This window comes from Psammomys obesus, unplaced genomic scaffold (genome assembly GCF_907164565.1).
Source record: "Psammomys obesus unplaced genomic scaffold, mPsaObe1.curated_primary_1811, whole genome shotgun sequence".
Taxonomy (NCBI): domain Eukaryota; kingdom Metazoa; phylum Chordata; class Mammalia; order Rodentia; family Muridae; genus Psammomys; species Psammomys obesus.
In genome coordinates this window covers 5480196-5498987 of record NW_026586383.1, presented here as the reverse complement: position 1 = coordinate 5498987, position 18792 = coordinate 5480196, and the positions used below count along the sequence as shown (strand labels likewise).

The following is an 18792-nucleotide window of genomic DNA, read 5'->3' as shown; positions in this document are numbered from 1 at the left end:
CCCCAGCTCTGCTTATTCAGCCAAGTGCTGCAGAAAAGTTTAACACTAACACCCAGCTAGGTTCCATGGTCCAGCTCCTATGGATAGTTGAAGTTGTGGTTTCCAGAACCAGCCGAGGGAGGAGCAGTATCAGCGAGGTATCCCAGCTTGCTTCATTCTTCCCCCTTCCCACAGGAGCTTGTGGCCTCTGACAGGGCAAGAGAGTGAGTGATTGCTGTGTGGGGTTTGCTGAGGAGTTTAGGAAGGTACACAGACACTGAGGCTTATCGTGAGGAGCCGTTAGGAAGATTGGTGACATTACTTATTTAATTTCATCATAGGAAGAAACCTAAAAGATACTTCCTATGATTCTCTATTTTATAAATAAATGGAGGCTACTGGTTGGTGTTCAGTGTGTGTGTGTGTGTGTGTGTGTGTATGTGTGTGTGTGTGTGTGTGTGTGTGTGAGTGGGTCTTGATAGAGAAGCTGGAAGGGCCAAAGAGATGTCATGTCTGAGAGTGGCAGAACCTTCCTACCTCAAATGCCCTCAGTGTGTCACTCCTGAGTGGTTCATTTGCTTTTGTTTTTATTTCATTTTGTATTTCTCCTTATGTGTATTCATTTGCTAGAAGGACACTTATCATGGAAATGTGTGCTGAATGCCTTGATGTTTTTTGTACCACAGGAAATCAAGACAGGAACAGTGTCTTCCACATGGGTCACTTATAGTTCCTGGCCTGGCAGTGACATGGTAGTGGGAACCAGGGTGACCTGGGGTTTAATACTGATAGCAATGTAGCCCCCTCGTGTTCAATAAAGTGTATTGTAAGCTTCAAATTCCAAGCATATAGGACCATCACATTGACCCCAGGGCTCGGACTGCTGATGGTGATGGAAAGCAGAACAGGTTTGCCCTGACCTAATGAAGATGAAAAGCTTTACTTTTGAGGTCCAGTTAATTTGAAAACCTGTAGTTGGGGAAGATTCTTTTTCACGTTGTAGACTGATGGATTGTGACTTGTTCTGGCCTAGGTCTTTCTCCTTCCACTCCTCCTCCTTCTGAATCAGGGTCTCTTAAAGCCCAGGCTGTCCTCAAACTCACTAGGGAGCTAAGGCTGACCTCGAACTTCTGACCATCCTGCCTCAACTTTCCAAGATTTCAGTCACGCATACTTCTCATCCTCCTTTATGTGATCTTGGGATAGAACCCAGGACTGTGTGCAATCTGAGCCAGTGCTCTACCAACTGAGCATCTAAACAGCCACCACGGAGCAGCTGTGCCCTGGGCTGCAGTTGACTCAGTCAGTCTCTGGCCTCCTGCCTAGGTTCCTAAGGGGGACCTGGCATGCGGGTATGCTGTTCCTAGGGCGGGAGCTGTGAGCCATCAGAAGGAATTAGCTGCAAGGCAGGGACTTGTGATTGGTGAGATGCTATCTGGAAAAGGTCAGGCATGCAGTCTCTCCCTCTTTATCTGATGAAATATTTTCTTTCAAATACTTTCAGAATTGCAGCCAAAATATGAGCCTGGTATACGAGCAAAAGGAGCCCGTGTTCAGGGCTTGCAAGGGCGTCCTACTCAGGCATGCCCATGAGGTAGGGACACTCTTCAGCTTTCTGATCCCTGCTCTGCTCCGTTTATGACTATGTTTTGGGTATCTGGATTGCCAAACTTTTCTGTCCTAAACCCACATTTGCAATCTGAAAGGATGCTTGGGCCATTTTGTAAAGGCCTTAACCAGCCTCTGGTTGGACACCTTATACTTATACTTTAATGGTTCTCAACATGTGGGTCGTGACCTTTTTGGGATCAAATATCAGATGTCCTGCATATCATATATTATAGGGTTGTAGCATGAGGAATGTTGAGGATCATTGCTTTAAGGGGGTAATTGGAATGAGAGAAGGGAAGGGAGAGGTGGGGAGGGAGAAAATAAGAAAAGAGGAGAGGGAACTCATTAGAAGATGTAATTCTCCATTTCGGTGTCTTGGTTTTAAAAACTATTTTTATTTATGTGTACGTGTGCACATCTGCAGTGTGGGTGGGTTCCTGCGGAGGGCAGAAGAGGGTGTGGGTTGCCCCGAAGCTGGAGTTACATGTGGTTGTGAGCTGCCTGATATGGGTGCTGGAAACCATACTTGGGTCCTTTGTAGGAGCAGCCTGTACTCTAACTATTGAACCATCTCATCTCCTCATGATGGAACAGGCCACAGAGAGGAAGACAAGGTGTCAACCAGGACCCCATTTCTGGGGAAAGGTCTTTGAGCAAGAAAGGACTTGTGAAGTTCAACCAGGCCTTCCAAACACCAGGGAGTGTGCTTGTCAGTCAAGACACAAGGGATATGACTCATTTGGTTCAGCCGTGTATTGGCTCGACCCGTGGCTGTACCTGCTGTGGTCCACGGCATTGTAATCCTGGGCCTCCCCATGTCTGGGTGGGCTAGGCCTGAGCCACATTCCTCTGCAGGAGAATTGGGCAAAAATTACATCTGCTGACTGCATCCTGTTTTCCCTGGAGCAGAGAACATGCCCATTAAAGAAAGCTAGGACCCTAGCATTTTCCAGGGTGAGGAAAGCTCAGACTGGCACAGTGGCAGTTTTGTTGTGGGAACCAGAGCTCCGTCTGTGGGGCTTGCTCAGCTGCAGCAGCTTCCAGAGTTTCCAGTGCCTTGGTTTCATTTCCTCTGCATGATCATTCACGCAGGGCGAACACATCTTTCTGCTGCTACAAATATTTCATTTGAGCAATCCCTGGCTTCTCAAGCATTCCTTCAAAATGGGGCTCTTTGGACAGTTCAGAGGAGTAAAACCCTTTCCGCTGCTCCAAGGCGCAGGGTTGGTAAAAGCATGCTTTTGGAGAAGTGCAGGTTTGGCCCAACATACAGAAATGGCTGGAGGAAAGTAAAGCGTGGTGCATATTTTCAGCATAAGCCACAGTGACTCTTCATCTGGGAAAGATCTAAACTGTCTAAAAAGATGGATTTTCTTGGAGTGGGGTCCACACATTGATAACTGCAGATGACTGCCCTCTCCCCCAGGCTCTGTGTGGAGCACAGAGATGTCGCTGTTCTGTATACCTGGTAGTAGAGGGATTTAGGTCGTTGTGGACAAAGTCACTAACCATGACAGGAGCTTTCAGTGGCTAGGATCATTCTGTGCCAGCTCTTTCCATAGGACTCTAGTTTATGTCTGGTTGACATAAAAGCTAGCCAGCACATATGTTAAGTCTTTTAGAGGACTTGGTTTGGAGACCTAAACCCGTAGTTCTTAAGGCATGCTGAATCTTGATTGGCTCAGTGACTGTAAGCGGCTCTCCGCCTGCAAGGCGACTCTGGGAGTGAAGAGAAACAGTGGTAGATCCAACATGATTCTGCTGCATTAGCATTTCAAATATTATGTGTCCTGTTTGATTTCCCTGGTGAACTAAAGTGAGGCCTGATCCGTGTACCATGGACATCGGGGCTGATGGTGGCCTCAGGTGAAAATGCGCAGTATGCTGCAAATGATGGGTTTCCAGCTCTGTCTCGGAGGACTCACACCCCAGGGACCTTAGGGGACTTTAGTGAGAGAGGTGCCATGTTGGAAAGGCCTGAGTAAGTTCAAGGCTGTTGCCCACAGTAGAGGGCGCATGTGGTAGATGCAGGAGGATTGTCCATGAAGCGTGCAGACTTTAACCTCTGGACTTCCCTGGTAGGAGCGCAGCAGCTCACGCAGTTCCGATTCTGGGACTACGGCTATAAAGTGCAATCAGTGGAAACGGTATTTAAGAAGACTTGCAAAAGCTTTGCTTTCCTGCTGGAAGTTTTCCCAGGTCTGGAGGAAAACAAAAGTATTTATATGGCATCACCTATAATGAACTATGACATGAAAAGATAGTGTTATAAATTATTCAGGAACAAATAAATGGGTGTTGAAGACATGGCTCCAAGACAGCTCTTCCAGAGGACCTGAGCTCAGCTCCCAGTACACGCTTGGGACAGCTAACAGTCAACTGCAATTTCAGTTACAAAGAAATGTGCGCTTATAAGCACATGTCCATACAGACACACATGCATACATGTAAATAAAAATAAAAGTAAAATTTGGAAAATATAATAAATGATAAATTATTCTGATTTGGGTGTTATTAGAGGGAGGATGGGAGATTTTTTTTTCTTATATTATATTATAAGATCATTGGGAAAGATGATTAAAAAGCATGTACAAAATACAAGAAAATATTCAGAGAAGTTTGTCAAGACACTAGTGGGCAAAAGTATTTTTTTTAATAAAGGTTTCTATTTGTGGCATTTGTGATTTGTACGATACCATGCAAATGATTCTAAGGAAGTATCCAGTCTCACAGCAAAACTGCTATTCTTAATCGTGTGTTAGTTTCTTAACAGAGTGCCTCTAAAAATGTTATAAACATCACCTTCCTCAAGATCTGAAGCTAGGCTAATGCTAGGGTTCGCTCTCTGCTTAGGAGACATGTTTAAGAATGGCTCCTCCTCCCTCCCTGGGCTGAAGTCTAAGGGAGACTGAAGTCTGCATTGCCAAACAAAAGCCTTCCCTCACTCCCCCGTCCCCACCTCAGGTTCAGCTAAAACCTTTCATCACTCGCCTCACTTCCCAGTCCTGTGCCAAGGAGAAGCAACGATGGACATGTGTGATGACCACAAGGTCTCAATCTCAAATGAAAGGCAACCCAGAACTGACCCTTATTTTGAGATCAGAGGGACAGACAGAGGGAGGTGACTGAGGCACAGGAAGGTGTCCTGGGACCTGCTTGCGCATTGGCTTCAATGGGGCTGTTTTTAATCATTTGTGATGGGAATTTGTCTGGAAGAGATTTTTCTGCTATCTTTTCTTTTCTTTTCCCGTGTGTGTGTGTGTGTGTGTGTGTGTGTGTGTGTGTGTGTGTGTGCGAGAATGCACATGTGTGTCTGTAGTTGTTTATATAAGTGCATGCATGTATGTTTGTGTTTGCATATATGTGTGTTTTTGAACATTCATGCACAAACATCAGGAAACAGGGAGCAGGTTCATTTGTCCCACAGTGCCTTTGTGGAGGTGGGAGAACAGCTTAGGGGTCAGTTCTTTGTTGCTTCATGCTGGGGTCTCTCTTGCATTTGCTGCTGCACTGCAGAGCTGCATGGAACGCAGGCAGGCCCTCATGCTCACTAGATCAGCACTTTTTACCTGCTGAGCCATCTCTGGAGTCCCAGCAGGTTTTGGAGACAGGCTCTCTCAGGGACCTGGGGATTGCCCTCGGGGCTTAGGGTGGCTGGTCTAGGGACCCTGTCTCTGCCTCTCGGCACTGAGGTCACAAGTCTTCACTACACCTGGCTTTTTAAAAAAGGGTTTACTTTTATTGTTTTCAGTTCTGTGTACTCGTGCAGGTACGTGTGTATGCGTGCGTGTGAGTACAGGTGCCCCGTGGAGCTGATGCTATATGTCACTGTGATCCGCCCAGCAATGGTGCTCTGAATCAAACTCGGGCATCTCCAAGAGACTCTTAATTAATGAGCCTGCTCTCCATTCCCCGTGTCTGGCTTTTTTATGCTATTTCTGGAGATCCAAGCTCAGGTCCTCCTGCTGTGTACCTTCCCCACAGAGCTGCCTCCCCAGCCCTCTGAAACATGTAATTTCTTTATGTTAATAGAGAAAATTACCAAAGGTGACTTAGAAAACATTTATTAAATCCTGAACTAATACAAATAGAAAGTGACCCAAATCCTCATAAGTTGACTCTCCATTTCCCTGGTTTTGTTTTGTTTTGTTTTGTTTTTTAACTTACTATTACTAAAGAAAACTTTTAAATATATTACCATAGTTATTTTGAAAACTCCGTGCTTCAGGCGTGTGAGTGATAGAGTGTGGAAACGTGGGTTGCCTTCAGCCAGAACTCATGCCTTGCTAGGACAGACTCACTTGGTTTGGTGATAATGCCATTTCTCTTCGCTCAATTATAGTGTTTGGTTCTAATCCTCCCTTGAATGCGTAAAATGTCCAAGATTTTTCCCAAGGTAGAAAAATCGCAAAGGACTTTGCTGTATGTTGAAGAAGACCCAAGGAGTGTCTTTGAGCCTGGGGGATGGAAAGGACAGGAGTGTGTGTATAATTAGTGCTCTGTTGCCTTTCAGAGATTGCACCATCATTCTCCTGAAAATACTCTTAGAGAAGACAGACATTGCCATGGCCTGGCAGCTTCTAGACTTCTGTTTTAGGCAGGGGAGGAGCTGCTGAGAGCTGTAATTGCATTTCTGTTTAGTTTGCAGACTCTTGTTAGGCACAGGGTAGGAATGTTTTGGGGCGTGTGTATGTATCTATGTGTGTGTGTAAATCTACATGCAGGTCACATGTATGTGAAGGTAGGGAAAGTTTTGGCCTTCATTCTGCAGATACCACCCACCTCGTGTTTTTGAGACAGGGTCTCTCACTACCCGAGTCAGATAGTAAGCACCAGGCATCTACCTCCCAGCTTCCTATTATAGATGCATATGCCCCAATGGCTTCTGGGGGTAGAGGGGGTCCATTTTCTTTAAGGGTGTGGCTCTTGGTAGTTCAGCCATACTCCAGTGGGTGACCTCACACTCAGAAATATATGGAAAACAATTTGTTAAAAAGAGAACATGAAGTTGAGGGATGGGGGGGGCCGGTTATAGGAGGAGTTAAAAAAAGATTTGAGGAGTTCATGTGATCAAAATACATTGCCAACAAATTAATAAAATCTGTCTGTTTGATAAAAGGAAGACACATTTAAAATACGAAGAAAAACAACAAAAGAAACCCAAATGCATTCCCCCACGTTCAGCCTTCTACGTGGTGCTGAGGTAGAACTCAGGACTTCACATTTTCTCCTTTGCCCACAGAGCCATCTCTCATCTCCACGTGTAGGCAGGGCTCTCAAGTAACCATACGCCATGTTCATATTTGTTCTCTGGAACCGTAATGCTCGGAGGAAACAGTCATTTGATAGCATCTGCTTTGCAAACCTCAGCCTTTGACTGACACTCTGGAATCTGTCAAGTCACGTGGCTCTAGACTGAGTGTAACCCTCTCAGCCCTTGGTGGGTGCTCTTATTCTTATCATGACCATTGTTAGGCAAACTCCTGTGGCCGTCATCCACATAGCCATTCTCACGACCTCTGGTGAGCAAGGTGCCAGCCTGTTTGCTGTCCTGTTTCCCCATCTCCTCTCTCTATGGCCTTGCTTACTCTAGGTCCTGTTCTTTCAGTAGCCTCCTCCCAGGAGTCCATGTGTCAAGAGCAAATCTTGAGCCCCAGGGCTTCAACACTGAACACAGTAGGTGCCTATCTCTTATTGCTGCTGGTACCTAAAGATTTTCTAATACTCACTGATGCAGATTAGCATCCCTGGGAATCCTGAGTTCTTCCCTTTGCCTACAAAATCAGAATGTGTGTTTGTCAGGATCCCCCACAAACATTTATGAAGAGGGATCTTTACTTATCCGTTGTGAGTTCAGGGGCTCCCCACAGGCTAGATCCATCACTCAGGAAGAGGAAGATTCTCAAGGGACTTTCCCCCAGCGTAGCTAACATCTTTCACAGAGCTAGCACTCAAAACACGAAGGGTGGCAAGGAGACTGTGTACGGCCTGCCTGCCAGTCAGATGAGACAGTGGCCTTCACTGCAGCCTCCCTGAACCTTTCAGCCACCAAATGCCCTTCTCCTGGCAGCCAGTTGGAAGCCAAGGATTTGATTCTCTCCATGGATTGCAACATTAGTCATGTCACTTGGTCAAAGCCTACCTTGTCCTGTGCAGGCTTTAATCCACACTGGGCTCTTTGTACTGTGCCGGCTCCTAAAATGTGTGGTATCATCACCCATGCTCAATGCCAGGGTGAGCAGGCCCGGCAAAGTCACAAATGAATGACGGTTATCGGGGGAGTTAGTTCTCAATTTCCCAGGAGTGCTACTTTTTAAGTAATTCATTTACTTACGTAATTTACATAATAAATACAAAATATTTTCTTTAGGCATTTATTTATTTATTTTTGCTTGTATACGGTGCGGGAGGGGGAGGCATGTCTGAAGAGCAGGTGGAGGTCAGAGTACAACTGGTGAGAGTGAGTTCTCTACTTCCACTGAGCGGGCCCCAGAGCCCAAACCCAGGTCCTGAGGCTCAGTGGTGAGCACTTCCACGCACGCACGCACGGAGGCCTCTCATCACCCCAGCCGGAATCCTTTAACAATCTTCCTCTTTTGTTTGGACGACCTGAACTTGCCGAAGCTCAGGAAGGACTCCCCAAACTTTGCCCAACTCTCTGGATGTTCACTCTAAACTGCTGGGAGGATGCCACCACTGACTGGCTTCAGTCCCTCAAAACTGGCAGCTCTTAAACCCTGGCTGTTTCCATCTCCGAGAATTCTCAGTTCCTGTCAGTTCTAAACCCCCCTAAGTGATGTTGTAACAATAAGCAGTTCTCAAGGCTAAGCTTTTGACCTTTCTAGTCATTCTCTTTTCTCACTTTTTCTTTTAACCTTTGCCATCAGAACTGTACGTGACAAAAAAGAAAAAAAAATTAAAAAAAAAATTTCCACCGTTTTTTTACGTCTCCTGCTGCTCTCTGTTGCGTCAGATCTCAACACCTCCATTGGACTGATCTGTGATCCTGGGTGCCTAGACCCTTTAGTGGGGCCCTCATTTGCAGCAGAGACCATTGTGTGCAATGCATCGCAGCTTTCAGTTTCACTGCACTGAGGCAACCACAGCACCGACTTTCTCTGGAGGACTCTCTGCGGGCTTCTTGCTGGCCACCCCTGACTTTCTCCGCTCAGTCTGTATGTGTCTCTGTCAGCTGAATCTCCCTGGGCCCAGCCTGCTGTGGCTTCTCTCCCTGAATCCTCAGGGACCACATGGCTTCCTTTCTCCATTGATGTCAGAGGCCTCTGTGTGCCTGGTACCCACGCTAGATGGTGCCTTACAGACCCATTCATGAGAACATGCACAGGTCAGACCCGGTCTCTGTCATCTCCTATTCTACTATAGCATGCTTCGTGTCCTGGCCCCTAATTAATTAATTATTAATTAATTTAGGTTCTGTTTTTGGTATCTACGAGGATGTACATTTGTGTGTATACTCATGGTATGTGTGAGGGTACACATGTGGGAGAGGGGAGTGGGTGGGTGTGTCAATGGTATGTGTGAGGATTACCATAGACACGCCCACCCACCATTGGTTACCTTCTAAAACTGCCCCAAACGCTTACCTTTCAAGATTTTAATGCTAGTGTTGAAGACGCTGTGGCCATTATAAAATCAGTTTACACTGTTGAGGGCATTGCTAGGCATTGCTACAACCTAAGAGTGTTGCCTCTCACCCACTTTTTTGATTTTTTGTGTTTTGGTGCTTTGTGTTTTGCTTTTGGTTCTGTGGCCCACTGTAGAGAAGCGGGGCCACCCGTGTGGCTGCTGAGCTGGCGGCATGCGGTTGCAGTCTCCCAGCAGTGAGATGCTCTCTTCGTGAATCACAGCTGCAACCTTCACTCGCATGAACCAAGTCCGTTGGTTTGGTCCCTGCCAATGTATGAGAACAGCTTCTCTCTTCTGTTTCTCCTTCTTTTACTCTTGGTGTACATATGTATGTGCCACATGTAGGTGTATGTAGTTCCTCTGTGTGGCTCTGTGTGAAAGCATGTGGAGACCAGAGGTTGATGTTGAGTGTCTCTTTCTATTGCCCTGCATATTATTGTTATTGTTATTATTATTGTTATTATTACTACTACTGCTACTACTGACCCTGGAGCTCATCAGTTAGGTGAGACTCGCTGGTCAGCAAGCCCAGGGACCCTCCTGTCTCTATCCACCCAGGGATGGGATTGTAAGTAAGCCCCACCATGCCCAGCCTTTTTAGTTGGCTCCTGTGACTCTGAACTCATCTTCTCTTGGTTCCATGGCAGACACTTCACTGACTGAGTCACCTCCCACCCCCTGAAACTCCTTAAAAAAAAAAAAAAAAAAAGAAACTGCCTAGGTATCTGATGGCTATGTGAGTCATGCTCTGCCAATCAAAACAGCCCCGTGCTTCTCTGAACATTTCTTCAGATGTTCATCTTGTACGAGTTCTGGGAAGGGAAATGAGAAACAAGCTGCAGCCTCCGATACGAGGCCAGAGGCGCTGTAGTAGGGTATATCAGCAGCAGTACCTTTCAGGCAGCCCTGGGAAGCTCAGGCGGGTGTCATTGATGGTGTGGCTTCTGGTAAATCTTTCACCGTGCTATCTCCAGGGTGTCGGCTACTTGGTCTCATGCTCCCTGAATGGACAGGTCCTAAAGTTAGAAGAAAATGGAGAGTCAGAAGGCACAGATGCATTGGTGCAAGGCGGAGCTTGAACCACACTCCCAGAGGGTTGGATGCGCCCTGTTCCTGTAGCCAGGGCCACAGCAGGGCCCTGTCCATGAGCTTCTCACCTCTCCCTGCTGGGACAATAGTGCCTGACAAAAGCAACTTAAGGAAGGAAGGCTTGTTTGGGCTCACCAGCCTGGTTTTCTGCCGCTTATGGCGTTGAAGGCATGGCGCCACCCACAGTCAGGAAGTGCAGAGAAATGAGTGCTGGTGTTTGCTGGACTCCTCCTTTTCATTGACTTCAAGGCCCCAGCCAGGAGATGGTGCCTTTTACACCGAGGACGGGTCTTCTCTCTTCAGTTAAAACTCTCTGAAGCACCCTGGTAGACACACCCAGAACCGTGTCTCCCCGACAGAATCCCACCAAGCCGATCACCAAGCCGGGTCTTCTCAGTGTCGTGTCCTTCTCTGTACTGTTATAACCCGGGAACACATTAAATGTCTCTCACCACCAGAGTAGACATGAAATGAATATTCAAGTGAAATGAATATTTAAAAGGAACATTAAAATGAAATGATGAATATTAAAAACAAAGCTGTTGTGAGGACTCAGAATACAGCTCAGGAGAGGAACACCTGCTTAGCGTCTAGGAGGCCTCTGCTTCAGTTCCCAACACCACACACACAAGTTCCAAAGTGAACATTTACCCATTCCTTCAGGCAGATGCCAAAACATGGGACAGAGAACCGGCTTGAATTACTTCATCCTCAGGGAAATGGCAAAGAACAGCAATCAGGCTTGGGGGCTACAGTGTGGCAAGTTTGAAGACAACCTATTGTCTGTACTTGACTGTGATAGTCTATCTCTAATCTTTTACATGAATACAACACTTTGTTAATTGAAAAAAATTGGTTCTCTTGCATGCCATTTAAAATCTGGAAACAGCCCTCTGAGAGGGTATAATTCTCCATCCCATTTTACAGATGTGGAAATGGAGGCCCAGAAAGATGCACCCATCCACCTAAGCTGTAATAGGACCATCCATCCACTGAAACATTGTAACGTATTGTGAATCTGTCTTTTTATCTTTCTGTCACTTGTAGTTATTATGTTCTTTCACTTCTTGATGTATAAGTAAGCCTAAGATGAACATCTATGGTCTGGTCGCAGGGCTGGAGAACTGGCTTAGCTGCTAGAGTGCATGCTGCTCTTGCAGAAGACCTGAATCCAGTTCCCAGAACCCACATGAGGCAGATCGTAACACCTGCAACTGTAGCCCCAGGGGATCCAACACTGTCTTCTGGCCTCTGTGGGCACTGTACTGATGTGCACAAACCCATTCTCAGACATAGACATTTTAAAGTGTCTCTGTCTGTGCCCCTATCATATTTTTCAATTCTTGTAGCTGGCTTATGGATGAGTAGGGGTGGCAGGGTGGGGGTCGGGTGGAGCTGAGACTACAAGCCTTCTTCTTGCTTTGAAAGTTAGAATGCTGGAAACTTTCTTCTTGCAGGTCAAAGTTCTTTGAGGGTTTTGCTCCTCCTTCCCATGGGGGCAGCCTCTCTTCTGGGCACCATGTGAGCTGTCCCTGTGAGGCTATAGCTTCATTTCCAGGAGACACACACTTCTATTTACAAAAGGCTGTGTGTGCCACACTGGGCAGTGGTGGGACAATCCTAGAATTCCAGCACTTGGCACATGGAGGAGGAAAGGAGGGTCAGGAGTTCAAGTTCAAATTGCTAGCCAGCCTGAGGTACAGGAGTCCTGCCTCAAAATATCTAAATAAATAGATAAATGGAAACATGTAACACTGCTAGTTGCTGCCATTTGGTGAATCCTTCCCCCTGATCCCTTTATAGCTTCAGGTGCCCAGAACATCAGTGAACACAGCATCTCTATATAAGAAGGCAGGTCTTAACCAGGTAGACCTAGAAGGCAGTTATTAACTCTGTCTGCCCTTCCCATAGTCCCATAGCTGCTTTACCTTGAATCTATGAATAAAGATGTGATGAAGAACAGAGGTGTTTCAGAGGCGAAACATGAACAAGAGAGACACCTGTTGTGTAGTCACGTTGCTTAGATAGAAAACAAGATGGTGTTTGAGGGGTAGCACAGCCAGTGTACAGCTGTGGTATCCCCAAAGGACATGGACTAAAGAATGATGCAAGGGACTGGGGAGATGGATCAATGGTTAAGAGTGTTTGCTGCTCTTGAGGACATAACTTCAGTTCCCAGCTCCCGCATCCAATGGCTTGTAACCAGTAGTAATTCTAGCTCCAGGGGCCTCATAGCCTCTTCTGGCAGCCTTGGGTGCTTACACACACACAAATTAATAAATAAGAATTAATAAAACAAATCTCTTTTTTAACTTGGCCAGCAGACAGTACGCGGCTTGCCAGTTTATCAGGCTGATTGGCACTCCCAATTTTCTACACATTGCCTTGCTGGAGTGTTATTATAAAAAAAGGAGAAGTTGAGTCATGATATTTTATTTAATTTTGGTCAAAACATGAATTAAGTGAGCTCTGGTGACAGTGGCTTCATTCTCTCCTTTTCTGCCAGTCAGCAGGGTGAGTTTCCTGTGGCTTGGGTGAGCTGGAGGGCCTCATGATCTTCCTTCCTGCTGGAGATTTTCCATTAAGGTTGAGCTTCGTTAAGCACTGACTGGATTAATGGGTTCATGTAGCATTGACAAAGATTTCCTCAAATTCTTAGGGATCTCACCATTACTTTTTATGCACTTCCTTCTTTAAAAAAGATTGCATATTTTTAAGTCTTCTGGGATAATCCTTTTTATATAATCCTTAAAAACTGTCATTTTTTTTTTCACTCTAATTTTTGTATGAAGGAAGAAGTCACCGTACAAACAACAACAATACTGATTTTGAACATTTCAGAAATGGCCTTTCTTCAGATTGAAATAGAGGTAGTGGTTAGGGGTTAAAAACTAGAACAAAGGCTAAGGAAGTGAGTTAATTCAGATGTAGTGACTTACTGTGTTACATCTCTGTAGCCTTGTGCTTTCTCTGATGTGAGGAACCATTTTCTGTTGGATCATGGGAAGGTGGCAGTAGAGTCCATGACCATCATGGTGGGGAACATGGCAACAGGCAGGCAGGCATGCTTCTGGAGCAGAAGCTGGGAGCCTGTGTCCTCAGACAACCATCAGGAAGAGGGAGAGAGAGAGAGAGAGACAGAGAGACAGAGAGAGAGAGAGAGAGAGAGAGAGAGAGAGAGAGAGAGAGAAACACTAACTGGGAATGGCACAAGCTTTCAAAACTTCAAAGCCCACCCCCTGCCCTGACATGCCTCCTCCAGCAAGGCCACACCTCCTAATCCTTCCCAAACAGTTCTACCACCTGGGACCAAGCATTCAGAGCCTAGGGGGCCGTTCTCATTCAAACTATCACACAGAGTCCCAAGTGGCCCATGCAGGCCTTGAACTCACCATGTAGACAAGAATGACCTTGAACAACTGTCCCTTCTGCTTCTGCCTCCTGGGTGCTGGGATTACAGTCTACCCCCTTTACTGGGTGCAAGGGATCAAACTCAAAGCTTTGTACACAATGGGAAAGTCCTCTACTAGCTGAACCATATCTCCAGACCTTAAGACACCACTTAGTTTTTAAAATTGTTTGTACTGATTTTATTTATTTATGTGTGTGGCTGGCACATGCATGTGGAGGTCAGAGGACAAATGGAAAACTCTGGGAAGTCAGTTTTGTTCTCTTCGTCCACCATGTGGATCCTTCCTGGTGCTTGAACTCAGGTCATCAGGCCTGAAGACAACCATCTGGACCCACTGAGCCATCTGGCGGGCCTGAGAGACATTTCAGAAGTTTGTCTTTCCCGTGGCAGGGAAGGGGCTCACAAGGCTGCACATCCCTTGAGAAGCCAGAGGCAGTTGATGGCTGCTGGGGTGATAGAGTTAGTGCTCTTCTGGGGTGCTACCCTGATGGGTTGCCCAGGCTACAGCGCACATTCCAACACCCACATGCTTTCAGACAACACCAACTGGGCATTTATAACAAGGTATTTGTACATCCCTGCACCCATTTATCCATTTCAATTATCTATCGATTCTATCTATCTATCTATCTATCTATCTATCTATCTATCTATCTATCATCTATTCTATCTGTTCTGTCTATTATATCTATTCCATCCATCTTTCTATTCATCTATCAATTTATCCTCTACATATTCATCTATCTGTCTATTTATCCATCTATCAATTTATCATTTATCTACCTATTCATCTATCTATCTGTCTATCTAATCTATCTGAAAGAGGACATAAGATGGAAAGGAGACAGGGGAAGGGCCTAAGATCTGGAGCTGGGGAATGAGAGGTGAATTTGATTGAAACAAGACACATTCATGCAAAACCAAACAAACTGAAAAGAAAAGTTCAGCTTTTTCAGGAAATCCCCCAGTCCCATTTTTCAAATGAATCTCCTTGTGTCCTGCCATCTGGGGACTGGTTAAAGAGTTCCACCCTTTCAAAAGATCACATCTAGCAACCAGCAGAACTCCTGAAGAATTTGCCCAGAGTTCTCTTTGAAGAAGAATGTATACAGAGAAAGTGAAAGGCCCTGGAGTCATGTCTTTCTATACCTGTCTCATCCCCAACACAGGATTAGAGGTTGAGTCACACAGGAAGACAGACACTTTGGGTTGGGCCTGACCACACCAACATGCAACTCTATAGAGCTCTTATGCCAATGCAGGGTGGTGCTAGGTTCCAGACACTTAGGACAAGGGGGTGCTGATAGGCAGCTCTCACCGTCAGACTCTGATGTATCTTTGTCTGTCAAATCCACCACTCTGCATAGACCGAATCTCTCCTTCCTTCCCACACATATTTCATTTTATGTGTGTGGGTGTTGTGCCTGCCTGCATGTGTGTGTACCAAGTATGTTACTGGTGCTCAAGGAGGTCAGAAGGTGTTGGATTCATTGGAACTGGGGTTACAGATGGCTGTGGGTGCTGGGACTAGAACTTGGGTCCTCTGCCAGAGCAGCAAGTGTTCTTTACTGCTGAGCCATGTCTTTAGACCACTTTCCATATGTGTGTGTGTGTGTGTGTGTGTGTGTGTGTGTGCATGCGCACGTGTGCACATGAGCACATGTATTTGGATATGCACATGTGTGATGGTGGGTGTGCCTGCACATGTGTGTCACTGTTGGCTGGAGAACAACTTCCTGTTTCATCCTTAGAAACGCCCTGTAGCTGCTTTTTGAGACAGGGCCTTTTGTTGGCCAGGAGCTCACACAGAAAGTAGACTGGCTAAGGCATAAGCCCAGGGACCCTCAGTTTCTTCCTCTTTATCCCTGGGATTATACCACCATGCCCAGCATCTTCACATGGTTTCCAAGGCTCAAACTCAGGCCATTGTGTTTGAGGAATGAGCAGTACCCTCACCCCAGCCCCAAGGCTATGTCCTCTGCTGAACTGTATTTAATTTCCAACCTTGGCTGTGCATCCAATTCATCTAAAAAGCTTTAGAGTAATTTCACTGCATGCGTCAAACTCGTAAGAGTTCTGTGTTAATGGCTTGAGCTTCATCACCATCTAATGGCTTCATCACCATCTAAAAACAAAACAAAACAAACAAACAAACAAAACAACAAAACAAAAAACCCTAGATGCTTCTGATGAGGAAACCAGGATTAAAAGCACTGATTGAGCCAAACCCACTGAGGGTACAAATAAGCTTGTGTCTAGGAATGGCAAGGCATTAGGCTGTGTCCCAGAGCAGTAAAACACCATTTTGTGGTTTCAACACCTCACATTCATTGGCATCCTAACAAAAATGAGCAAGGCATCAGGGCAGAGCTGTGTAAGAATCGAAATTCTTTTTTTTTTTTTTTTTTGGAGACTTCCCCACAGAATGGGGTTTTCTTGGGGATGGGGTGTAGCTCACTTGTCTAATATGTGTGAAGCCCTGGCTTCTGTCCCCAGGATGGCATGTACTGGGTGGGCTAGCACATGCTTCCTTGTAACCACAGCCTCCTGGAGAGTAATGATGCCCGGATCAGAAACTTATCTTTAGCTACATAGTGAACTGAGGGCCATTGTTTCCTGCTCTTGATCCCTACCTGGGAGATGTGGGGGAAGTGGAAAATGGGAGTAGAGTCTATTCCTGAACCTAGAGCCTGCAGGTTCCATTAGGCTAGGCTGGCTGGCCAGCTGGTCCCCGAGACCTGATTGTGCCTCCCCAGGGCTGGGATGACAGCTGCGCAGCGCTGCTCTCATCTACGTGGGTGGGGATGGAACTCCGGCATCACACCTGTAATGAAGAGGGCTTCACTGCCTGCCCCATCTCTCCAGCCCTTTAAACATCCTTTGAAAAGCACAGCACATAGCCATTGGCTATTGGAATCTTCTCAAACCTCACTCTCCTTGCATCCTAAGGGGCCATGGTTGGGTCATTCCTTAGCACTGTTTATCGCAGAGGGACAGATTAAATTCTTTGTTCCTCTCCCTTCCTGTGTTCTGGAATAGTGGGCAGCTTCTGTTTGGTCATCTAAGGCTGACAGTAATGTCATTGAAAAACATACTCTAACTACCCTGCTTTGTTGGAGGAACAGTTTTCCCTGGGCTGCTTTTATCATACCGGATTTTAGTTGTCATCTTTGAAGGGCTATAAAAATAGTATCCTTGGACTGGGGAGATGGCTTAGCAATTCGGTGAGTAAGAGTCATTTGTGAATATGAAGACTTGAGTTCAAATCTCTAGCCTGGGTGGCAGTGGCAGCATGTGTGTGTAAGCCAGTGCTGTGGATAGCAGAGAATGGAGCATCACTGGGGCTTGTTGGTCGGCAACACACACACACACACACACACACACACACACACACACACACACACCTTCTTTGTAGAGGGCTGCGAGACGAGTATTGCTGGGCTGTAGAGATTGCTCAGGGGGTCAAGCTTGTTGAACAGGCATGAGGACCTGAGTTCAGATTCCCTGGAGCTCACTTAAAGCCAGCAGCACAGGCCTGTGATTTCAGCACCTCTTTGGCGAGAGGGAAAACAGTAGAGACAGGGGAATCCCCTGCAGCTTTATGGTTTCCCTCAAGGTAGAAGGCAAGGGCTGACATCCAAAGTTGTCCCCTGACTGGATGTGTGCTCACACACCCACACACCACACCACACCACACACATACACACACACACACACACACACACACACACACACACACACACACACCACAGGTTAAAAACCCAATATTGTTTTGTGGAGTAGAATGTGTGTCTCAGTCTCTGTATATAGGGTCGGGGGATTATGGGATTACAAACAGCTCAAACATATCCTGGACAGAAAAGGACAAAGGTTGGAACAGTTCCGGGATGAGAGGGAACGTTGGAAAGGCTAGGAGAGGGGAGAGATTAGAATACAGCACGGTGACCCCTTTGTATAAGAAAGCCATAATGAAAGCCACAGTATATCAACTTTAAAATAACCTCTCCTGGAGACACAGGAAGGGAAAGAAAAGAAAGGCAGCCTGGGGCAGGATGAGTCTCAGGCTGGGGAAGGATGCCTGCTTTTCACTGAGGTGTCCTACAGAGCACTGGCTTCCCTGGGGCTTTGGGGTTTCCCCCTGTGAGCTGGTCACCTCTCTCTTCTGTCCTGGGAGCCCAGCGACATTTGGCAGGCCACGGCTGAACCCCTCCAAAAAGCCTTCATTTAAGAAAAAAATCTAATGTTTTCTCTGAAATATTAATTTTCTTGCTCTGGGCTGCTGTGGGCTTTGACTAGAAACTTAATCTCAGCCCCCGAGCTCTGCATTATGTTTCTGTCATTGAAATGGGACTTAACAAGAGTCACTTGATACCTTGGCAAGCCCTTCCTGTTTTAAACAGTCTTTTATCTTGGGGCCAGGGATTTGTGTTTCGGGAGGCCAGGCCGGCTGACTCCAACCCTGGCAGGTTGCAACTTGTTGCAGCTCTAGTTCGGCCCATTTCTTTCACTGTTAGAACCTCCTGGCGCTGCCACTCAGGGCTTAGGGTTTAGCAGGGAGAACTCATCCCTGTCCTTAGTTGTTTTCTGCTTTTGCTTCACCAGGGGCAACAAGCCAGCAAAACACCTCACACAAGCCACTTTCCCCCAGAGGCAGCACTTTCACAACAAATGACACCAAAGGCAGGAAGGGCTTCCTTCTCCAGTCCCCGAAATTTCCTTCTATTCCCAGCCCTGCCCCAAGTCTCTGGTCTCTCTTCTTGAGGTGTTTGTTTGTTTGCTATCTTTTGGTTGTTGGTGATAGTGGGTTCTCTTTCTTCTTTCTTCTTTCTTTTCTTTTCCTTTCGGCTGTCTAAGCTGGCTGGAACTTTATGTAGCCTTCTTGCCTGCTTCCCAGTGCTAGCTTTCCAATGATGGATTCTTTAACCCCAAAGAACCTTTCTTTTCTGACCTCCCTGAAAACAGAGGCCACTGGGTCCTTTGAGATTTCTTTGTATATGTGGTTGTGTATGTGTTTGCATATATATATATATATATATATATATATATATATATAT

The 18792-nt window shown here is 46.2% G+C and overlaps 1 protein-coding gene across 2 annotated transcripts in view; it reads left to right on the top strand.

The window, feature by feature from the left end:
• Positions 1-18792, top strand: part of Tgfbr2 (transforming growth factor beta receptor 2) — an 86249-nt gene that overhangs the window by 6016 nt on the left and 61441 nt on the right. The window contains exon 2 of one of the 2 annotated variants that reach the window (XM_055601772.1): positions 11254-11328. The exons of the other annotated variant lie outside the window; for it this stretch is intronic. Within the exon in view, the coding sequence (XP_055457747.1) occupies positions 11254-11328 (75 nt within the window). The remainder of the gene's footprint in view (positions 1-11253; positions 11329-18792) is intronic. 2 annotated transcript variants of the gene reach the window in all.